Raw genomic sequence first — 11,617 nt, 5'->3', positions numbered from 1 at the left:
CATACCAATCAGTCATATTAGACTGGAAACTAAAGGGATATTTTTAGAAAAGTGATATTTTTAGGTTAGAAATGCCCGGTTAGCAAAACCGCCTAAAGACAACTTTAGAGCTTCAGGAGAGTTTCTATCTTCTCCTTGATTTTCTAGGGTATGTTTTTTTTATCTTTAGTAATATTTTTTTATCTTTAGGATAGAAACTCTCTTGAAGCTCCAAAACCGCATAAAGGGTGTTGCTAACTGGCTTGGCTTCAGCACGGTGCCTCCTAAATTTTCAAACTGTAAAAAATGATCTGACTCATGCTCAGGAGGCATCGTGCTGAAGCCAAGCCAGTTAGCAATATCATGCCACAAGTGCCCAAAAAAATCGCATGAAAGGAAGAGATGGTCAATATCCTCCATCTTGCCGCAATCACCTGCACAAAGCTGTTGGAATGATATATGAATTCAATTGTTGGTTGTAGGAAAACAGTTACGCAGCAATCGCCATGCTACTAAACTAACCTTAAGGGGAACCTCCTTATTCCAAATTGCATTAGAGTGCTCAGCTGCAAAGACGTTAACTGATGACATCATGTAGTTATAAGCAATTGTAACATTGTATTTTTTGGAAGCATGTAAAAGCCAAAGCCACCTGTTAGGAGTAATAGAGTGCAAAATAATATTTGTTAAAATATCACTATACTTCCTAACCCGTTCTTCTTCCCAAGCTAACAACCTACGTCTCCAATTCCACGTTTCACCCCCCCCCCCCCCCCCCCCCCCCCATCCAAGCAAATAGCCACACCATTGACATTTTATTAACAACTAATAAAAAAGGAGACTAATTCTTCAACACCACCCCATCAATCCATTGATCCCACCAACATAAAGTTTGAGTATCATCTCTTACCTCCTGCCCAATATTATCTTCAAACCACCGGACTACTCCCACACTGACCCCTTCTTTAACACTAATCAAATTATTCCACCAAACTGAGTCCAATCAGCCCCTATTCGCAAGACACCCTCCAACATCACCATATCTCGCAACTAAAATTTTATACCACAAACTAATGGCCTCCACCTTCATCCTTTAACACCATTTACCGAGCAACGCCAGATTAAATTTCATAATCATCTGAACCCCCAACCCTCCTTTCGCTTTATTAGAACAAATAGTATCCCAGTTTATCCAATAAATTTTTCTAACTTCCTCACTCCCCCTCCAAAAGAAACAATTAAAAATATATTCAATAGGGGAGATGTTAGATTGAAGAAAGAAATAAAATAGACTGAAAATCACTCTACCATAATCATTTGAAAACATTTAACTTTAATTATAACTAATTTTTAATTTACACGTAATGATAGCAATTTATTAACGGTCTCAAACTTTTTACACTAACGATGCATGAAAGTTAATCTCTTTTTTTTATTGGTGAAAAATCAAACTTACTATTGATATGTCAATTTATTTAAAAAATTACTTTGTTTATTTTTTTTTTAATTCAACCTTTAATATTTATTAGTGGAAAGACCGACACTATCCGTTTTTCCATCACGTTTAATTGTATAGATATTAGTTTTGACTAATTTTTGACATATATAACGATCATACATTTTTTAGAAAATAAGATTAAAATGAAATCGTTTTAGAGTGTTCAATATCGTTTTATTGTAGCGGAGTTGTTCGTATTTTAATGAGATTTAATTATATTTTAATTAATATTTCAATTAATATTATAAAAATAATAAAATAATTTAAACGAAGGATAAAAATAAACAAAAAAGTCACCCCTCAATTATGTATCTCCTTTCAATGATAAATATTTTTTTAAAAAAATTTGTTAGTCAATGTCACACCTAAACCATTTAACTAATTTACCAGCTCCTGGTTTTTGTAAAGGAAAAATACTTTTCTACACTCGTAACCATTCAACACCATAAGAGATATAGATAAAGTGGATGATATGATAGATGTGTGAAGTAGGTGATAGATGGATATATAGATAGAAAAAAAAAGAGATATTTAATGAGTGTTAGAAAAATTATAAGTATCCCAATATTAGTGTTGTTTTGTAAAATACTTGTGTGCGCGCGCACCATCCCTGCATTGGTCCAAGTGAAACAATATTACATCTCTTAAATAAGTTCTCCTGTTTGAGCTTCGTGGATGGGGAACTTGTTGAAATAGGAAATCCCATTAAAAATGGTCAAGCATTTTTTTCATGAAGTTATCAGCAAAGTCAATGGATACATCGCATTAATAATATTGATAAACAAAAAAAAAATACCAATCTAAGTTTGTTGTAAAAAAGTATTAGTGCAAGACACAAATTTATAATCACTCAAAAATCATGTGATCTCTCAACGTAATGTTTCATTCCTTTGTATTTTTTTCCCTTTCATTTCGATCCTTTTTTGTTTTTAAATGTTGACATTGGAAACGGTCATCCTTTTTACATAACATGTCAAATAAATCAACGATTAACATGTTTTCATAAAAAATTCAAATCTTAAAAAGAAAAAACTCAACTTTTGTTTATCCCCAACAACAACATCAAATCCCTAAATAAAAAGTCACAAAAAATTCCACCCAAAAACTTCTTGATAGGATAAAATCATTCAAAGACAGGTTCACATTTATAATCCATGGATTCTTTTTTCTTGCGCGTGTAAATAGATAAAATTAAAATAGCGATTGAAAATTTACACATATAACTAAAAAAGTTAGGGTTTGAATTTATGTCACCATTCGGCCTAACAATTGCAATATTTTTACCATACTAAATAGTGATATATGTAAATAAGGGTTGTGTTAACCATTGTTCTGAGATACTAGTTAAAGAAATCAAAAGAGAAAATTTTAATTTAAAAATAATACCTTTTAAACTTTTGATACTTTGATTACACAATTTTTAATAGAAATATTATTGTATTTGATTCCTTAATTAATGTTCCGAAAGCATTGAAGATATTCGTTAACATTTCTCTATATCAAAGTGATATAAAAATTGTGAGTGATTTTGTCGTCATTAGTTACACATTGTAAAAAGTAGCAGCCATTAATAAAGATCAAAAAGAAGCTTTCAAGAGAATCAAAGTTGAAGTTTGTTTTGAAGGGAAAAGCTAGTGACCGTGGAGCCCTCTAAATCCAATTGGGCTATGGAATGGAGCCACCTTATTCCTCTTCCTTTCGTTCCTTTAAGAGTCATCCTTGTTAGAAACAAGTTGTTTCTAATCAAGATTCTTATTGTTATTTAACATTCTATAATAATGATCAATGCCAAATTGCAAATCATTTGTCATCATATGCTTGTTTGATCTTTTAGGCCCTTTAACCACCATTATGGTCTCAACTTTTCCCCCGTTTCTTTTCATTACCCAAATCTATTTTCTAACTTAACTTTTTCAATTCAACGCTTTCTTCCCTTTGTAATTTTTTTTTTACAGTGGTCTTAGGGCAATAGTTAAATAATCTATAAATAAAAAATTTATGTAAAAAAATATAAGTTTTGATTTTTAATTAAATAATAGTATATCATTTTTTTATATTAAAAAGTTACTTGTTTTAGTTATTTAACCAATGCCTAAAAAATACTGTTTAACATTCTCCTTTTTTAAATATACAACTTATTATTGTTTAAACAAAAGACTAGTGGCGGCTTTGAGTTTGTTATTACTTATTACACACCCTAACACAAACTATTTTTAGATTACCCAAGCACAAACCATTTAGACCAATGTAGTTTTTCTTAATACACCTTACGATACAAACAAAGACCTTGATAATTTTTCTCGATGCCACATGACCATAATATTGTTTGGCATAATAAATCTTATGTCCACCATCAACGCCAAACCCCACACATCACCAAATATCGAACATTCCACAAATAAATGTTTAAACGTTCATTTAGTCTAAACCCCACAACACAAAAGTGTGCGCCCAAAAACAAAGTTCATAATACACTAGATTATCCCTTCGCGGGAAGTCTATTGTTCAACAATGTTCACACAAAGAAATACACCATTCAAAGCAAAATCAAACAAAGGAGATTTCTTTTTAAGCAAATGTTAACTTGTGCTTTTACGGGCACATGTTAAAGAACTTATTATAGAAATATAAGTATTGAAAGTCGTACAATCAACTTCTTAAAAATTAAATTATCGTGTTTTCCAATGCATAGTTGTTCATTTTAGATTCCTTAACATATGCCTTTTGGACGCAAATTAACATGACCCTGGAGGAAAGTGTGAGGGAGTGTTCCGAGTTGCTTCATAACATTGTTTTGCAGGTTGATGTTAAAGACTCTTGGAGTTGGCTTTTAGATCCGATGCATGGTTATTCGGTGCGAGATTCTTACCGTTTTCTCACATCTCCAGAGGAGCAGGTGGATAGAAGCCTTGTAGATGATGTTTGGCATAGGCATATTCCTTTAAAAGTGTCTGTGTTCGTGTGGCGTCTCTTACGTAATCGACTGCCAACCAAAGACAATCTTTTTCGGCGTCAGATTATTCATGCTAACGATTTGTTTTGTGTAACTGGGTGTGGAGATTTTGAAACAGCTACGCACCTTTTTATTGTATGTGATTTGGCTTATACACTGTGGTTTCTTGTCTGGAATTGGATAGGGTTGTCGATAGTCCCTCCCTGTCAGCTTCGCGATCATTTCATTCAGGTTTCCTACATGGCAGGGATGCTGAGAGTTACTCATTCGTTCTTCAAGGTTATATGGTTTGCTTGTGTCTGGGTAATCTGGAAGGAAAGAAACAATCGTATTTTCCAAGAGACGGTGTCTTCATCATTGGTTCTTTTAGAGAAAGTCAAGCTATTATCTTTTCTGTGGCTTAAAGCTAATCAAGCTTCTTTTCATTATTGTTATCATGATTGGTGGAGATACCCGCTGCCTTGTATGGGTGTCCGTTGATTTTTTTTTTATTTTTTGTTTGTTGGATCTCTTGTAGGACTTTGACTCTGTAACCTTGTCAGTGGAGTTTCTTTGCACACCTTGTGCATGGAGCAACACTGTTGTTATATCTATATATTCCATTTTGATTTCTTAAAAAAAAAATAAAAATAAAAATCCTTCATTTTCATTTGTTAACTAAATTATCCTGCACAAAAAGATTATTAAACAACGAAGAACATTCAAGAACTAACTCCTCCTCCCACTACAACAACATTTCTTCAAGTGATGGAGATAATTAATAGGAAACTAAAAATTTGATGACATACATATACATAATAATATTCCTAATAATACCCGAGTACAACTCATATGATAAAAAATTATAGAAGTATCTTACATCCAGAAGATGAGTTCAAACAAGCAATTCTCTAATGAAGTTAAAAGACTAAAACATAACCGGTGTAATAATTATTACATTTATTTATGGATTCCTTATACAATGTTTTAGCGCGATGATCCTAAAATAAAGGGAAAAAAAGATTCAATGTTAGAGTGATTGTTTTTTGACCGATATACCCTCACGTCTGTCTCATTTCCACCATTATCATCACACACACATTCGATCAATCCATCAGTTGATCCATTCCAACAAACAACATGGATAGGGTATTCTCAGTGGACGAAATCCCCGACCATCTATGGTCACCGCAGATTCATGTCTCCGGCAGCGCCGGCGATGAATCCTCCAAGATGAGTCGCAGCGCTTCCGAATGGGCGTTCCAACGCTTTTTGCAAGAAGCTGCCTCACCTTCTCCTTCTTCTTCGTCTGTTGCTGATAACACCGGTTTTGCCGATGCTGCAGCAAAAGACGGTGCCGTTTTGCCCAATGGACCACCTCCGGTGGCCGTGGATTCCGATGAATATCGGGCTTTTCTGAAGAGTAAGCTGAATCTCGCCTGTGCTGCCGTTGCCATGACCAGGGTATTTTTGCTTTAACCCCCTTTTTGTTATTACAATGTGAAATCATTCCAATCATTTTGATTTGTATTTGTATCTGTTTTGTTCATGTATTTGGTATATTGGTGTTGTGAAAAATTCAATTTTTTGTTATTTTTGCATCATGGGTTATGATAACTTTCTGGATATTGTTAGTTTCCTTTGTCTGTTGTTTTAAATTTAGATGATTGGAGCTTCTATTAGAAATTAGAATCGATTATAGCTGGGAAAATAACTGGAAAAGTCTCTTTTTTCTTGTTATGTTCTTAACCTAAATTCATGGAACAAAAATGCATGCTTTTGTGTTTTTAGTGCAAAGGGTAACCTTATAGTGAATTGGCCCTCTTTTACTTCAAAATCATAGAAGTTTGAAGACAGGATATATATCATATTGATGTGTAACTCTTGCTCCTAATTGGAATTTGTTAGCTTTTTGAAATTCAATTAAAATTTGATAGCACGTTATTTCAACGAATAACTAATAGCTGTGCCGAAATTAGGATTGACTGTCTTATCCAAATGAAAGGTCTTTGATGGCTTCCATACAACGTTCTTTTAGAATAAATAATTGTCGACTTTGTTAGTTTCTCTGTCATCAAAAGCTGTTGTAGCAGCTGCTTTTGCGGTGCGGCAAATGTGAGGCCACCACACCCAGCCATGTCAGAGCGGCACAGTTGGTGCGGATGATTTTGTGAAAGCGGATGGAGCGGGTGTGAAATAGGTCGGAGTGGCCACTTCAACCATTTTCTCTGGAAAATTTATTTGTTTCACAATTTTTTCTCTCCCTCTTCAAAGAGGAAAAGAAGAAGTGAGAGAAGAACTGTGAAGAAGAACAACATAAGGAGAGGTAATGGCGGAGAAGGAGAGAAACGACAGATGAAGAAGAACAGCAGTAATGTGGTGGCTTTGACTTATGAGAAACTAGGGTTATATTGTTACCTAGCCTCTTTCATAGTACCGTATGTATTGGGCTAGGCCCAGATATAAATATTGGGTCTTGCGTTATTTGTTGCCATTTTCTTTTTTCATTTTTTTTTCGTATAGAAACTTTGAAACCCGGTCGTGAAACTATTCTTTTTTTAATTTTTTTTTGATGTTTTGTTATATAAAATTAAATCTATCAATTTAAAATAAGTAAATACACAATGATATTGGCACTAAATATATTTTTGATTTATATTAATACTAAATATATTTTTTTTCATATTTTCTCAGTCCTTGGTTAATAAATAATTTTTTTTAGTATTAGTGTCCGCGTCGCTAAAATAGTGCTTGCTCCGCGCCAATTTTTGGTTTGGCCGCGCCGCGCCGCATTTCCACATTGATAACTATGGTTAGTTTGCATATCGTCCGCCTTGCATTTACTTTTGGTCATCTGCAATTGTGCATCTCAATCCTACTCTTTCATTTTGAGCAATTGCATTGACTTTGTAGTTTTGCATGATTTATTACCTTTATATGGTTTGAAAATTGAGTTATCCATCTTCGATTTTGCTGATCTTTTCACATTGAGTTTTGTGCGCGTATGTAATTTTTGTTTCTTACTCATTGCAATAGGGATCTTTGACTAAATCTCAAGACCTAGCCACTTTTCCTGAGAATGGACCACAGTCCTCTAATGCTACTCAAGTTGGATCTCAGCCCATTTCTGAAGGTTTGAATCAATAAATGTTTATGCATATATGAAAACCGAAAGATTAAATCAGGAAAGTTGATCAGATCTATGGAAAAAAAGTTTAATGACAATATTGGCCCCATGAGTAATTTAGAGGTGGATGAATGCTGAAATATATGTTCACAATTTTGTTTTAATCAAAAACCGTTTGTTTTCTTTTAATAACCTGTTAAGTAATTTATTGAGATGCTTTAGGTTTTTGTTTCTCTCTCTTAATGTGAATTACCCTTGTTGAGTTGTGTCAAATATATCTATCTATGCAGGATCTGGTCCTTCTGGAAACGATCCACCTATATTACAAGATAAGGATGCCAAGGTACCACCTGCGGTCCCTTCCATACCACATGTGCAGAAAAAAACCATTGTTGCAATTAGGCCATCAACAAGTGGATCATCAAGAGAACAGTCTGATGATGACGAAGCCGAGGGAGAGACATATATGATTGACAGCACAGACCCTACTGACGTAAAACGAGTAAGGAGGTAACTATTTCTCTCAGTATTTACTGATTTTTTTTTTTCATTTTAAATGCTTTTTCTCGTATATACATTGAGGATATAATTGCAATTTAGAAAATCATATATTTTGCTCCAGAGTGATTTAGAAGTCTGTTTTACTGAGTATGATTTCCTCGCTCCTGCTAAATGAACCAAGTGACAGGCATGCTTAAAAAATTGCATCCAATCTGTGTCAATATCTTATTTTTCTTTTTCACAAATTATGCGCATACTGTTGATTTGGTTGCATCTTTTTTCACTTTGAGCTCCTGCTAGAACCCTTTTTCTTATTCTCTCAAACTCATTGTTGTTAAATAGCAGCTATAGCGGTGCTATACTGCTGGATGTAGCGGAATTTATAGAAACTACTATTGTTTCACGATACACTAATTATTAGTACAAAATGTAGTCAAATAGCGGATATAGCTCCTATTGTGCAGCGGGATTTTAACAACCTTTTATTTCCTGCTATCCGCGATTGAGAATATTTCAAACTAAGATGTGAACAGAACCCTCTTGAAGTTAGAATGTTTCATTACACTTAAAGTGGCTATGCATCTGATAATTTATACTGCAAGTTGAAAAAAATTATGGATAAAACTTCGATGCGTTTCCTTAGGTGCTTAACTATAGTCCACTTTTTATCTGTTATAACAAACTTTGAGAAAATTATGTATTTGAGGAAATCATGGATAGTTTAGTTAAGAACCGTACCAAAAACACCTAAGGAAATGCACCCAAGTTTTATCCAAAAATTATATTTGTAAGCTACCAAAGCTTGTCTTACCTAATTTTTTTCACAAATCAGAATCCCTTTTTTACTTTGTTATTGTGAAACACTCATTTGTTCGACTTGAGGACTCATTCTACCTTGGTTAGTTCAATGTCTAATGACATCTATTTTTCAGGATGCTTTCCAATAGAGAGTCAGCCAGACGCTCAAGAAGAAGAAAGCAGGCTCATTTAACTGAGTTGGAAACACAGGTTTGTTTATTTTATTTTATATCTGGATTATTCTCTTCAATGTTTCTGTTGGTCAGTTTTTCTACTATTTAGATTTTCATGTTTTTTTTGTCTTATATTATACTTTAGGTTTCACAATTAAGAGGTGAAAATTCTACCTTGGTAAAGCGTCTTACTGATGTGAACCAAAAGTACACTGATTCTGCTGTTGACAACAGAGTACTGAAAGCTGATGTTGAAACGTTAAGAGCAAAGGTAAAGCCCTGCTTCATGTATTTACATTGCTTGGTTAAAAACTGTGGCAAATATTTTTGCTCTTTCTAAACAAGTTCCTTAGGTTTGGCTTACAGAAAAGAGAAACTAGACTAAGACTCGCTGAGAAGAGAAACTATATTAAGGCTCTGTTAGGTAAAATGTAGCGGATGATGAATAAGCTACTTGATAGCTTATAGCAGATAAGCTAGTTGATACAGGATAAGCTAGCATATTGAGCTTGAAGTGTTTAGTAAAATTATCGGCTGAACTAACTAATTAATATGAAATGGCAAAAAAAATGTCTTCAATTATTTTTTTCAATTAAGATGTAAGTTCAAACACTATTTGATGTTGCGTCAAGAAAAATACACTTTCAAGTAGCATTTCAAAAACTGCTATCAGCTTGTGAGAGAATATCATTGCCAAACCGCTCAATTTTGATGATACGAACTTGTATGCTATAAGCTAACGATTTGACCTTGCCAAATAGAGCTTAAAATGAAAGTAGCATTGATCTTTGATAACAAATATCTGACATGTTTCTGGTTTGGATCCATGTTATTCTTTCTTTTAGGTAAAGATGGCTGAAGAGACTGTGAAAAGAGTTACTGGATTGAACCCATTGTTTCATGTCATGCCTGATATGTCGTCAATGCCAGCATTTGATGGAAGCCCCTCAGACAATTTAGCTGATGCAGCTGTTCCTGTGCAAGACGATCCACATCATCATTTCTATCAACCAACATCTATTAATCCTATGCCGTGTCATGATATGAGAGTCAGCAATGGGTTGGGAGAAATTTCTTCAATTGAAAATGTGCAGCCAAACAATGCAGCAGTTGTAGGTGGGAACAAGATGGGTCAAACAGCTCCTCCGTTGCACCGGGTGGCTAGCTTGGAACATCTTCAGAAGCGGATTCGTGGTGGTGGTGTCGATTCTTGTGGACCTCCTTCTAATGGAGAGCAGTAAATTGCCATATCTTGTGGTCGCTTTAGTCAAGAAGTTATTCTTGTCTGGTAGTTATTATTACAAGTAAAAATCTTATTCTTGTGAACTACATTGCAAATCAATTTAATGAGGCACATGGTGCTGTATTCAATCAGTGCACCCCATATCTTCGTTTGGGGAATGCACTTTACCCTCTTATACGTTAAAAATCTATGAACTTATTCCCTCAAAATGTTTGGTTCATGCGAGGGGAGGGGAAGAATTTTATTGAAAGGGATGGAAAATAACGTAAAGATACTACTGGAAAATAGTTGATTTTGTTTTACTAGTTTGAAAAAATTCTAGGAAACGAGTCTTGTTTGATTTGAAGGTGAAGTAAAATATGCAGTTTTTTTTCATTCTTTCTAAATAACAAGACATTTTATTCATTACCCTTAATACGTTTTATATTAAATAAAGGCTTAAATATGATATTAGTCCATGTGATTTGGATCAGTTTTGAATTTCGTCCTGTAAAAAAAAAACTTTGAATTACATCTCTATAAATTCTTTTTTGTTTGAAAAAGGTCCCTGGCCCCACATTTTTGATGATATGGCATGGGTTTTGCCACGTGGCAGTTGCTGACTGTGCAACTTCTGCCACATGGCGTTGACGTGGCAGTCCACGTAATTAAAAAATTAAAATTATTTTTAAAGTTTTAAAAATTATTTTTTTAAATTAAAAAAATATGAAAATAAATTCAAAAATCATTAAAAAAAATAAAAAAAAACCGTTAAAATTAAATTTTCGACCATTAATTTTTATTAATTTGAAAATTATATTTTTTTCTTCATATTTTAAAAAAAAAATCATTTCATTTTTTTTCAGAAATTTCAGATTTTATAATTTTAAATAATTTTTTTTTTGAAAATTATATGATAAAAAAAATTTTAAACTTTTTTCAGATTTTAATTTTTTTTTTTATATTTTTAAATTTTAAAAACAATTTTTAGAATTTTAAAATTATTTTTAAAAATTTAATATTATGTGGCATGCCACGTGGCAATAACCATGCCACTTCAACGTTTTAGTGGGGTCAGGGACCTTTTTCAAACAAATTTTTTTTTACAGGAAATTCAAAACTAACCAAAATTACAGGGATTAATATTATCATATTTAAGCCTTAAATAAAACCTAAACCAATTTAGTTTTGGAAAATGTTTTTTTTTAAGGAACGATTTTGGGAAATAATGTATGTGTTAATTTTTATGCATATAGTCAAGTATTATCTTACTTTTATACCACTTTATTATATTAATTTCTAAAATATATACACAATTATTTGCACATTATACACAATTTTTTTGAAAACTTGGTATTTGGTCCAATGATCGATTAAATCGAGGGGG

The 11,617-nt window shown here is 33.2% G+C and overlaps 1 protein-coding gene across 1 annotated transcript; it reads left to right on the top strand.

Moving 5' to 3' along the window:
- The first annotated feature begins 5,427 nt into the window (after positions 1 to 5,427).
- LOC25484643 (light-inducible protein CPRF2) lies at positions 5,428 to 10,460 on the top strand. The gene is made up of 6 exons (XM_013613530.3): positions 5,428 to 5,873; positions 7,446 to 7,542; positions 7,827 to 8,046; positions 8,970 to 9,045; positions 9,154 to 9,279; positions 9,854 to 10,460. Exons 1-6 carry the CDS (start codon positions 5,550 to 5,552, stop codon positions 10,247 to 10,249), a joined length of 1,239 nt encoding a protein of 412 aa, XP_013468984.1. The 5' UTR covers positions 5,428 to 5,549; the 3' UTR covers positions 10,250 to 10,460.
- The last annotated feature ends 1,157 nt before the right edge of the window (positions 10,461 to 11,617 follow it).

Source organism: Medicago truncatula, chromosome 1 (genome assembly GCF_003473485.1).
Source record: "Medicago truncatula cultivar Jemalong A17 chromosome 1, MtrunA17r5.0-ANR, whole genome shotgun sequence".
Classification (NCBI taxonomy): Eukaryota; Viridiplantae; Streptophyta; class Magnoliopsida; order Fabales; family Fabaceae; genus Medicago; species Medicago truncatula.
Note: the sequence above shows the minus strand (reverse complement) of the source record. Positions and strands in the feature narration are given on the sequence as shown.